This window comes from Strix aluco, chromosome 17 (assembly GCF_031877795.1).
Source record: "Strix aluco isolate bStrAlu1 chromosome 17, bStrAlu1.hap1, whole genome shotgun sequence".
NCBI lineage: Eukaryota > Metazoa > Chordata > Aves > Strigiformes > Strigidae > Strix > Strix aluco.
Window position 1 is genome coordinate 756,700 of NC_133947.1, and position 11,088 is coordinate 767,787.

At 63.3% G+C, this 11,088-nt stretch overlaps 1 protein-coding gene across 1 annotated transcript; it reads left to right on the forward strand.

Moving 5' to 3' along the window:
* Positions 1 to 1,830: 1,830 nt before the first annotated feature.
* On the forward strand, positions 1,831 to 10,845 carry LOC141931412 (bactericidal permeability-increasing protein-like). The gene is made up of 15 exons (XM_074843498.1): positions 1,831 to 2,333; positions 3,239 to 3,353; positions 3,817 to 3,945; positions 4,675 to 4,830; positions 5,309 to 5,372; positions 6,501 to 6,564; positions 7,048 to 7,139; positions 7,303 to 7,479; positions 7,719 to 7,778; positions 7,885 to 8,052; positions 8,447 to 8,514; positions 8,743 to 8,785; positions 9,141 to 9,204; positions 9,736 to 9,812; positions 10,533 to 10,845. Exons 1-15 carry the CDS (start codon positions 1,958 to 1,960, stop codon positions 10,584 to 10,586), a joined length of 1,707 nt encoding a protein of 568 aa, XP_074699599.1. The 5' UTR covers positions 1,831 to 1,957; the 3' UTR covers positions 10,587 to 10,845.
* The last annotated feature ends 243 nt before the right edge of the window (positions 10,846 to 11,088 follow it).

Genomic DNA, 11,088 nt, shown 5'->3' on the forward strand with positions numbered 1-11,088 from the left:
TCACAGCACAGGAGAGGGACCCCCCCCAGCTCCCTGCCCCCCCGGCCTCTTGGCTCCCGTCTGACAATGGCCCTTTCCTGCACGTACAGCCCAGCTCAGCTCCGGCAGCCCTGGGGGGACCGGTCCCTCTCCAGTGCAGCAGCTCCTGGGGCCACAGAGCAGCCTGTCAGGTGAAGCCTTTTCCCCTCCGAAGGATCGGGTCGGGCAGGGCAGGATTTCATGCTCAGGTCCCTGCTGTCATCCCTTGCACAAAGCGCTATGGGGCTCAACCCACGTATCAAGCGTTCGATGTGGTTTCAGCTGTCCCCAGCCGAACACGGGAGTGTGTGGTCAGGGTTCGTGATGTTTGAAGGGGTTTTTCAGTTCAGCTTTAAAATTTGCTCAAACCCAGAAGGAAGACTTTCTGGTTTTGCTTCCTCTCTCTGCTGCTCCCTATAAAATTTCATTTCTCCTCATGGAAGATGTTCTGGTTCCTCAATGCTCATCCTGAATGTCTCAAATACTGTTTTGAAACAGCCCTGCTGAGATGTGGTGTCATGGATGGGAGGGTTTGGGGAGCTGCTCCCCCACAACGAGCAAGACCCAGCAAAGCGCTGAGACAGGCAGCAGCAGGGTCATGGAACCGTGGAGGCTGCAGGTTGGGGGTTTGGCATTTCAACATTCTCCTCTGCTCTTGGCTGCTTCTTTCTGGGCAAAATGAGCTGTGGCCACGGGCTCCTGGCCCCTGGGGGTTGATTGGGGCCGGCGCTGGCGGGAGGATCGCAGCCCGCGGATGCTGTCTGGGTGCCCGTGGGACACAGCTCTTCCCCGGGCGGTTTGTCCCTCACTGGCAGGCACCGTCACCACCAGACCTGCTGCGTCCTTGTGTTCCTGCCCTGGTTCCGAGACCCAAGAGACAACGGCTGCGGTGCCGCTCTCGTGCATCTGCCAGGCAGTCTGAAGCTCTGCCAAAGAAAGGCAGAGGGGATCTGAGAGCCCCAATCCTCCCCGTGCCAGGCTCCTCCTGCACGGATGCCCCGGGCTCCTGGGGCTGCAGCTCCAGGGGGCCCGGCCATGCCGGCGACTGTGCTTGAGCAATAGCTGCATTTCACAAGCGCCTGGTTCAGGGATGTTGCCTCTGACAACCAGGACTTCCCTGGATCCCGTGTGAGATCTGCCTGCATCAGCTGCTGCGGGTTTCCTGTGCCCGGTCCTGCCGCTTCCCCGATGGGAAATGAAAGTAAATCATTTCTTCCTCCTTCACCTCCATCCCTCAGCCTGCAGGGAGGGTCTGGCCGGCCCCGCTCTCCCCTCTGGGGTGCTCCCCCTCGCCCCTGCCTGGCTGCACCCTCCTGCACCAAGCTCAGCCAGGGTGACCCCAAAGCTGTGACATGGCAGGGCCCCAGAAGTTTTGCCTCTGGGACTTGCTCCCAGTGCACTGGATGTCCCCCCCTGCACGGCTGTGGCGGAGCCAAGGTCCGGAGGCATGGGGCACCCCGATGATTTAGTTCCCCCCCTGAGCCCCACAGCAGCCCCCCAGCCCAGACAGGTGCCCCTTCACCAGTGCTGCTGGCTGGAGGGGGACTCTGGGGTCTGCTCGCACAGGGTGAGAAATCCCAACTCGCTTTCTTTCGCCCTTGCTGTGACCCAGGGCTGCTCTGGCTACCACCCGTCTGTCACGATGGCATCAGTGAATGCCCAGCAGTGCAGAGCGGTCCTGAGCCCCGCAGGACAGCGTGGGGGGCAGCGGGACTGGTGGATGGCTCGGGGGCTGTTCCCAGCCTGGGCACAGGCCGAGCACACAGCGAGAGCGCAGAGAGCATGCAGCAAGAGCGTGCGTGGAGAGTGTGGAGAGCTTGCAGCACACAGCAAGGGCACAGCCCCATCGAATGCGGCCGGCAGAGCCGAACCGGTGCCTGCAGCATCCCTGCTTCACCGAGCCCCTGCTGCTGCAGCAGCCAGGGACTGTTTGCACCTGATGGAGAGCTGGAAACCAAGCTGTTGCCTCCTGGCTTTGGCCAGCCCTTGCCGTGCCACGCTGTGGGCACTGGTGCTACTGGAGCAGGGGAGAGGGGCAGAGGCCAAGCAGAAAGCCCCGGGGCTCCAGGGGACGCCCCACGCGGGCTGCGGCAGCGGCTCTGCACACCTCCCTCGCCCGCGGTTCCCCTTTTGGCACGGATATAAAAGGCGGCGTGGGCAGGAGAGCCCGGCAGCAGCGTGGCATTGTGGAGCAGCCAGGATGGGAGTGCAGAGCCTGGCCGTGGCTTGCAGGGTGCTGGCTTTGTGCCTGGCACTGGCCAGGGCCACCAACCCCGGCTTCATGGTGAGGATCACCCAGGCGGGCCTGGACTACGGTGGGTTCAGCTCCTGACTTCTCTCCTTGCAGATGTGCTGGGGGCTGAGGCGTGGAGCCAGGTGCCCACCTGCAGAGCGCAGGGTCCTGGGGCAGGATGGGGGGACCCTTGGCTGTGGGTGCCGAATGCACCATTGCCCCGGGCTTCCCACTGATGCCCCCATCTGCCCCCCCCACCTTCGTGGAGCCCCTGCAGGGTGCCTGGCCCTGCGGGGGTCTCGGGGGGCTGCACCCAGGGGGGTCGGGGGCGGGGCACAGGGCTGGCAGGACCGGAGGGTTCTGCTCTCATGGCACGTGTCTGAGCCGTGAGCGCCGGAGGAGTGAGCTGTGGAAGAGAGGAGGTGGGGAGCTGTGGGGGGGCAGTGACGGAGATGGATGGGCCCCGTGCTGGTTTTATTGAGGCAGGCAGAGCCCCGGCTCCAGCCGAGCGCCGTTATGGATTGAAATACACTGTGTGAGAAACAGCTCATTTACCCAGCGGCTCTGCCAGCCGGGCGGGAGACGAGGACGTGACGCCCCTTCCCAGATGGATGCGGGGATGCAGCCCCTGCTCCCGCCGTGCTGCTCCCTGGGTCGGGGGCTCCATCCGGCTCTGCCCGCCGGGGCTGGGCACAGAGCGGCACAGCACCTGCACCCCCCCACGCCTCGCACAGTGCCCAGCCCAGAGAGCGCGGGCTGGGGCCTCTCCCCACCTTCCACCCCCTTCCCCTGGGGCAGGCGTCAGGCAGCGTTGCCCGTGTGCTCACAGGGCTCTGTGCACCGAGATCAGCTTCGCAGATAGGCCGGGAGGTGGAAAGCAGCCAGGGCATCGCCTGGGTGTTCCCTTTAACCCTTCCGCTGTGCCTGGCGCCCGCTCCCGGCTCCTGCAGGAAGCAGGTGGTGGTGACTCTCCCTTTGCCCCTGCAGCCCATCAGCAGGGGATCGTGGTCCTGGAGCAGGAGCTGGCCCAGCTGAAGCTGCCAGACATCTCGGGTGACTTTCGCATCCGGCACGTGGGGAAGGTGCACTATGAGATCTCCAGGTGAGCTCTGCCAGCACCCCAGAGCAGCTCGCTGCCCCCCAACGCACGGGAGGGGCGGGAGGGGAAGGGCAGGGAGCCCCCGCAGCAGCAAGGACTGTCCTGTCCCCTCCACAGCTCCCAGAGACGTTGGCCCCATCCCCAGTGCAGGCAGAGACGCTCCCACTTGGCCCCTCTGCCCAGAGGGGAAAAAGGGAACCGGGGTGCGGGTGGATCTTGTGCAATGGGAGCCCCGGCGGGGGGGGGCCCTGCGGAGATCCCAGCTCCGCGCTGCCCCGCTGCGCCTCCGCGCTCCCTCTGCACGGGGGTTTGAGCTGAGCTCTGGGTGGCTGCAGGGACCCCGCTTCGCTTCGGGAGCTGGGGGTGCTGCCGGCACGCTGGCCCCGCTCCCTCCCTCCTCAGCCGTGTGCCCAGGGGCGAGGCACCCCTGTAATGTGACTTGTGTTTTTTATTTATTGGTTTTTAGATTGGACCTTCGCAGTTTCCACCTGCCATACTCGCGGATTTCCCTGGTCCCCAACGTGGGCCTGCAGGTCTCCATCTCCAATGCCTTCGCCGACGTGGACGGGAACTGGCGGGTGAAGCTACACTTCATGTGGGTGCCCAGCTCCCCTCTCCCTGCTCGGGCGCTTCGCTCTGCGTCTCCCTCTCTGGGTCTGGGCAGGTTTTTTTTCTCCTCTCCCTTGTGCGTGGGCAGCTGCTGCTTTGCTCTCTCCAGATTCCCTGACTCGTCTTTCCCGCAGCCCAATGCACGTCTGGGAGCCCCTCGCCCCGGGGGAGCCCACGCAGGTCTCCATCCACGCTCGGAGCCCTTGGAGCTGGCCAGGCAGCATTTGTCCTGCTTGCGCGTGGTTGGGGAGACGATGTGAAAGCCATCTCCCCTCTCGTGGCACCTGGGGTGTGAGGGACAGTCCCTCCTACTTGCTTGCCCTGGGGGGCACCTTCCTGAGCACCCGCAGGGACAGGCCTGAGCTGGGGCTGGGGGTGGGCAGAGTTTGCTGCCCCTCGTCCAGCCGCTGAGATGGATGAAACAGGGTGGGGGGCAAGAACAAGGTGGATGAAGGAGGAGCCGTGCATGAACTCTCCCATCTCTCTTCCATGTCCCCTACTTGCTCTTGATCCTCTCTATTTAAAGGTTACCTCTCCTAGTTTATGTTCCATTGAAATTTGGTTTCTCTGAGTTTAAAAACTTTCCCAGTCTCCGCTGGGTGCTGACTACAGGGGGGAGCATGAGCTACACAGACCCATCCCCAAGCTGATTTGGGGTCCCCCCACCAGGACTCGGCACTGAGAATGTCCCTTTCTTGTCCTCCTCTCCCCGCAGCCGGGACCACGGTTCGTTTGACCTGAAGGTGGAGAATGTCTATATCAAAATCAGCCTGAAGCTGGGCAGCGACGCCTCCGGGAAACCCACTGCTGACACCTCCGACTGCAGCACCCGCATCTCCAAAGTCCGGGTACACTTTTCGGGCAAGTTTGGGTACGTAACTTCCCTGTGAGGCCCAGAAACGCCGCGCGTTAGCCCGTCTGCCATGGGAAGGTGGCTTCCAGGCCATGGGGCAAGGAATAAGCTGTTGGCGTATCTGCAGTCCCTTGGAGGCTGCCCGTTCTGCCCGCAGGCTGCCTGCGCTGGCACAGCACCACCCGCTGTCTCTGCCTCTGGACTCTTGCAATATCCTTCTCATCCGGATGTGCAAGTGAATGAACTTGAATCTGGCCTGAATCTATCCTGCTGCGCATTTAAGGGAGATTTAAGGCAGCCACTAGACTTGTGTGCAGGTGCTTTACAAGCCGGTCTGTTCACGAATGTAAACCCCGAGGCGAAGCCAGATGCCAAAGGGTATGGGAGTGACCTTCCCCAGTGTCCGCATCTCTAGTGTCTCCTTTTCCTGGGCAAATACTTCTGCAGCAGCCTCTGAGCTAGAGAAAGGAGGACTCTTCTCTGTTTTTCTCTGCAGATGGCTTTACAACCTCTTCCACAGCGCCATTGAGCCCACGTTCCGGAAGATCTTGGAGACCGAGGTACGTGCGGGAAGGAGGGCAGAGCTCCGGGTTTTCCTGGTGGTCCTTAGCCCTCGCTTGCCGCTGGGGTGCTGGCAGGGTTGGGGCACATGCGGGGGTTTAACTAGAGCCAGAGCCCACGGGCGTGTTGCCGATTTGGTGCAAACCAGAGGGATGGGCATCGCTGACTGCAGTCTCTGTGGCATTGTGTGGCTCAGGCTGAATCCAAAACCTGCAGCCTTTGCCAAAGCCCAGTGTAATTGGTTCCTAATTAACAAAGACTTTTCTTTCCATGTGGTCAGTTAATTAGATCTTATGCCTCGGCCAAACTCATGGTAACAGAGGAAACCTGATCAGAGCTGTCCTTTAACCGGCCGCAAGCCCGTACGCTTTGGGGAGCGCTGGGGGGGAAATTCTCCTTCTGGATTTCAGCCACTTGCCGCCTGGTTTTAATGGGGGGCACTGGGGGGGGCCCCGGGACCGGCCGCCCGCTACAAAAGCTGACATGCAGGAGACCTGTGACAAGACATGGAAACAAGCTGTTAGCAATAATTACTACAAGGCTAACTGGCACGAGCTACAGCCTCCCTGGATGTGACCCCTGCTCGGGAGGGAGGCAGTTGGAGAACAGGCAAATCCCACTCCCACAGCCAATCCCACCCCGCCCGGGCGCGATTCCCGACGCCGGGCAGTGGCTCTCCCAGGCCCCCCGGAGCTGCGGCAGCAGATGGGCCGGCAGCAGGGGCGAAGCCGGGGCTCAGAGGCCTTTTCTGCTGTTTTGCCTCCTGGAAGGAGGGCAGCCCTGGGGCTCCGAGGGGACCTCTCCTCTGCCTCCGATGGGACCTCTCCTCTGTGGGACCAGTCTGAGGGCACACGGGAGGTTCCTTCCCAGGGCCTCGATGCAGCTGGCCCGTGCGTGGGCAGCTGGCTGCGGGCAGGTATTTGCAGGCACAAACCTCGCTTGTACCTTGCACACTTGATGAGCAGAGACAGCGCTGTGCTCTTTTATTTTAGCAGGCTTTTGCAAGGAATCACACTGGCACCGGGCAGCAAAGCCGAGCACGCAGCTGAGGTTTTGGCCCTGGGGGTGTGCACAGCCCCCCCGGCAGCGCCACCCTCGCTCAGCTTCGCTGCCTTTCCTGCCCACAGGTCTGTCAGCTCGTGGTCAAGTCTGTGCGCGACGAGCTGCAGCCTTACCTCCGGACCCTGCCAGGTACCGGCCAGGGGCTGCCTGGGGTTTTAGGAGCAGTTCTGCCTCGCCTCTCCCAGCCGCGAGGACAGGGTTGTACCTTGTGCCCGCTCCCCCTTTCCTTGGATTTCTGCACCCGAGCTGGGAGCTGGGGAGCCCCACGTCAGCAGAGACGTGTCACTGTGCTCCTTGCGCGGCTGCGGACGCTGCTCATCTGCATGCAGCCTCTGAGGAGCCGGCGCTGCCAGGGGCATGGGCTGCCTTAGCCCGGGGACCCAGACTGTCCCCTGGGTCCAGGAGTTAGCCTGCACACCTGAAAAACAGTCAGGAGGGAAATGTGATTTTTTTTTTGCTTCTAAACAGAAGCAAGCACCCATGAAGCGGGTACTGAGCTGTTGCACCAGGAGGCCCAGGCACGGCGCGGCCTGGGCGTCGGCAGAGGCAATCTGCTCCCGGCTTTCCCGTGCCAGCTCCCTCCCGCCCATCTGCCCACCTCATGTTTTACAGTCACAGCCAGGATAGACGCCAGGGCTGGGATTGATTATTCCTTGGTGGCACCCCCAACTGCTACTGCCCAGTCCCTGGACGCGGACCTGAAGGTGAGAGGCTGCCCTGGGAAAGCTTGATTTGGCTGCTGCCATCGCCATGGCGGGTGGGGAACCAGGTTTCGGTACCTCCTGCAAATGCTGTTTGCCAGCCCATGTCAGCGGGAGAGTCCCACCACCCTCTGCTCTCCTGCTTCGCCTCTCCCCCTCCTCCCAGGGCGAATTCTTCTCCCTGGCCCACCGCTCCGCTGTCCCCTTCACTCCGCTGCCGCTGGCCTTCCCGCCGGATCACGACCGCATGGTTTATTTTGGGGCCTCCAGCTACTTCTTCAACACAGCCGGCTTCGCCTACCACGCCGCCGGGGCGCTGGTCTTCGAGATCACAGACTCCATGGTGAGCAGCACAGCCGGGACAGGGCTGTGCCGGCACCCCTGGGCAGCGGGTTCAACCTGCGGAGGAGCTGGGGTGCCATCCCACCATCTCGGGGACCCCCCAGCAGTGCCTGGAGGCAGAGAGCTGGGGGCTGTGGGACGGGGCCGTCAGGCACAGCAGCGCGTCGGGGCAGCAGGGCTGATCTCACAGTGGGCTTGGCCGTGCCACGTCACCCCAGCGTGACTGTTCTCCCCCCGCAGATCCCGAAGGACATTGAATTCCACCTGAACACCACCACCTTCTCAGCCTTCATTCCCCAGGTGAGTGGTCCAGCCCTGCCTCCCCAGAGCTCCTGCCACACGCAGGCTTTGCCCGCAGGAACGGGGTTTGTGCCGCTGTCCCTACCCTCTCCCTGCTCCTCTGCAGCTCGAGAAGATGTACCCGGACATGCTGATGAAGCTCAGGCTGTCTGCCCCCTCCGCCCCGTTCCTGGACATTGGACCAGAGGGGCTCTCACTCAGGCCTGTCGTGGACATCCAGGCTTATGCCATCCTTCCCAACTCCAGCCTGGCTCCTCTCTTCCTCCTCAGCCTGGTGAGTTCGGGCACAGCCTACGGCAGGGAGGGTGATCCTGGCTGGGTGGCTCCGGGTGCAAACCCAGCTCAAGCTGCTGCAGTGCTGGGTGAGCTCTTCCCCGCCTCTCAGCGGGGCAAAGATGGGAGCTGGGGCTGAGCACTGTCCTCCTGGGCGATCAGCAATGCTGAGCCGCTGCCGTCAAGCTCCTGCCAGGGAGGTGCCAAGGAAACCAGCCCTGGGGTCGTCCTCAACAGAAAAAAGCTGACAAATGCCGGGTTTAACACTGCGCTCAGACAGGCCCCTGGATAGGCAACGGACCCGCTGTGCCTCGGCTGGTCGGAGCCGTTCCCCCGGGTGTCTGGTGTGGGGTGAGGTGGGGTGAGCACCACCGAGCGCTGCGCTCTCTCCCCAGACAGGCAACGTCTCGGCCATCATTGACGTGAAATCCGGCCACATAGTTGGGAGCCTGAAGGTGGGCAGGTACAGAGGGGGAGCAGCGCGCGGCTCCACTCACCCCGTGCCCCGAGCGCAGGGCTGGCTGGGGGTGATGCTGTTCAGAGGGGAGGTGGGGAGGTCCCGGGGACATGGACCCAGCGCGGAGGGATGAGCTGGGGCTGGAGGGAGCAGGATCTGCACATTGGTGGGACCGGGGTGGGAACTGCTCCCTCCGCTGGGACAGCCTTCACAGCACCGCTCGTCTCTGCGCAGGATGAGGCTCTCTCTGAAGCATTCCGATGTCGGCACTTTCCAGGTAAGCTATCCTTGACCATGACCAGAGCCCCCAGCATGGAGGAGAGGCCCCATTCACCCCCTTCCCTCCAACACGGGACCTGGGGGTGCACCCAGGACCCCCCACTGACCCCAGAGACGCCTCCTGCCTCAGCCTGCAAGCCTGGGAGAGGATGCAGAGCCAGACACCGTTGCCTCTCTCACCCCTACACTTCCTACCCCACCAGCGTGGCCAGACAAAGCCTCTGGTCTCTGGCAAAGCGTGTGCCTCTCCCAGCTCCTAGTCTCTTTTTCTTTTCCTAATTATCCTCCGGCGCCTGGTCACCTGCTCTCTCACAGGCTAAAGCTTTTCTCCTTCCCCTCTCTCCACTCCCCAGGTGCGAATGCTGCAGTCCATAATGAACATCTTTGCCTCCAATATCCTGCTCCCACGTCTTAATGGTGAGAACCTGCTGGGGGGAATGGGGGTGCTGGAGTAGTCACTGGCCTGGTCACTCCATCCGAGCAGGCCCAGCTCGCTAATTAAATCCCTGTTGCCAAGCCCGATCGGTGGGTAAAGCCTGCAGCGAGTGCAGGAGCCGGCAGTAAACGCGCCCGGCGGAGGCAGGCAGCGGCGTGCAGGAGCCTCTCGGCGCTGTGACATGCATCCAGTGAACGCAACGGAAAAAATGAGCACGATGCACATCCTAATGCTTTCCAGACCCTCTCCCCCGCTCGCTGCTTCTCATGACTCCCCAGCAATTTGAGCCAGAGCGGGACTGGCAGCTGCTGAGGGCCTGGGGGGGGGTGGCATAGCACAACATTCCCCCCCAGCCCTTCTGTGGAGCTTGGGGGGAATTTCCTCTGATACCCTGGGAGCAGCGGGGTGAAGAAAGCGCCGGGGGGAGGAGGTGGCCGCCTGCTTTGCGTGGTCCGTGCTCCCTCTTGCTCCCGTTCCCATCCCAATGCGGCCACGTGTGTTGTCGTTCCCAGCCAGGTTAGATGAGGGTTTCCCTCTGCCGCTGCCGGACAGAATACAGCTCTCCAACATCCTTGTGAGGTTTCACCAGGTGAGTGAGGGGGAGCACCCGGCTGCGGCTGGAGCCCGCCGTGCCCCCCCAAGCCCCCCACCTGTCACCATGGTGTGGAAAACCAGTTCCCTGACCCGTGCTGGAGGCGGCGGGCAGGAGAGTGCGCTCGGCCGGGAACCCCGCAGCACGGCTGCAAACCCGAGCCCCGCTTTTCTCGTCTGCATGGGGCGGGGGCAGTGGGGGGGTCTGGGCTCTGCACCCCCAGAGCAGCACCGCATCATTCTCTGTTTCTTAAACCCGGGGCCTGAATTTCCCACGATGCTTTTTATAGCCCGTGCAGCTCTGCAGCAGCGTGAGCCTCCCCCGGCCGGCGGTGCCTGGCAGGACTCTGCGTCTGAGCGCGGGGCGGCTGCTGCCAGACACATCTGCCTGCGGTGGGACAGGCAGCGCCTGCCAGACTGGGTGGAAGGAGCCTGCCCGGGGCCTGGGGAGCGGAGAAAGCCCCTGTTGTGGGAGGCCCTGGGGAAGCCCCAGACGGGTGCCGTGACGGGGATGCTGAATAGTTATTGCACGATGTGGCTGTGAAATGCCTTTGGAGCCCTTCCAGGGCTGAAAGCAGGCCCAGGGGCTGGCGGGACCACACGAACCCACCCGTCCTCCCTCACCGAGGTGGGGTGGGTGCTGGGGAGCACGGCCGCCTGCCACAGAAAGCGGCTGCCAGGGCCTGTCGCAGCCCCACGCTTTCTCTCTTTCTCCCAGAATTTCCTGCTGCTCGGAGCAGACGTTCAGTATCAGCCCCGGGGATGGAGATAAGGCGACGAGAGGGACCCCGAGCACCGAAACCGCCCCTTTCACCCCTTCCCTCCCCCTGGCCCCGCTGCCGGAGCTGAGGACCCCCTGGCTCTGCTGCAGCATCCCGCCCCTGGACCGCGGCCGGGGGCAGAAGCTGAACCCCAGGTCCCCCACCCGGGGCCTCGTCCTGAACCCCCAATCCCACCCTGGCCCCCTCCCCTCCCGCTTCCCCTGTGCCAGGGGCAGTTGGTGACAATAAAGGTCGCGGCTGTGGTGGTGCTGTCGGTGTCACTGTCACTGTCACTGTCACTGTCTGAGCCCGCGGGACCTTCCCTGGGCCCCTCGCACCGGGCCCGGGGCCCGCTCGGGGTCGGCCGGGGGTGCCCGGAGCCCCCCCGCCCCCGCCTGGGGAGGGCAGGCGCCCCGTGACGCCCGTTCCGGCTCCTTCTGTCGCTGCGGCCGTGGCCAAGCTCCCCCGGAACACGCCAGAATTTCACCGTTATTTCCCTTTTCCGCCAGCGGG

What these genes read in the sequence shown, in the direction of transcription:
- LOC141931412 (XM_074843498.1), top strand. Translation starts at nt 1,958, where the DNA reads ATGGAGAGCTGGAAACCAAGCTGTTGCCTCCTGGCTTTGGCCAGCCCT. An exon ending in CCAGGCGGGCCTGGACTACG is followed by an intron (nt 2,334 to 3,238) that starts GTGGGTTCAGCT and finishes TTGCCCCTGCAG; the next exon opens with CCCATCAGCAGGGGATCGTG. An exon ending in TCCTTGTGAGGTTTCACCAG is followed by an intron (nt 9,813 to 10,532) that starts GTGAGTGAGGGG and finishes TCTTTCTCCCAG; the next exon opens with AATTTCCTGCTGCTCGGAGC.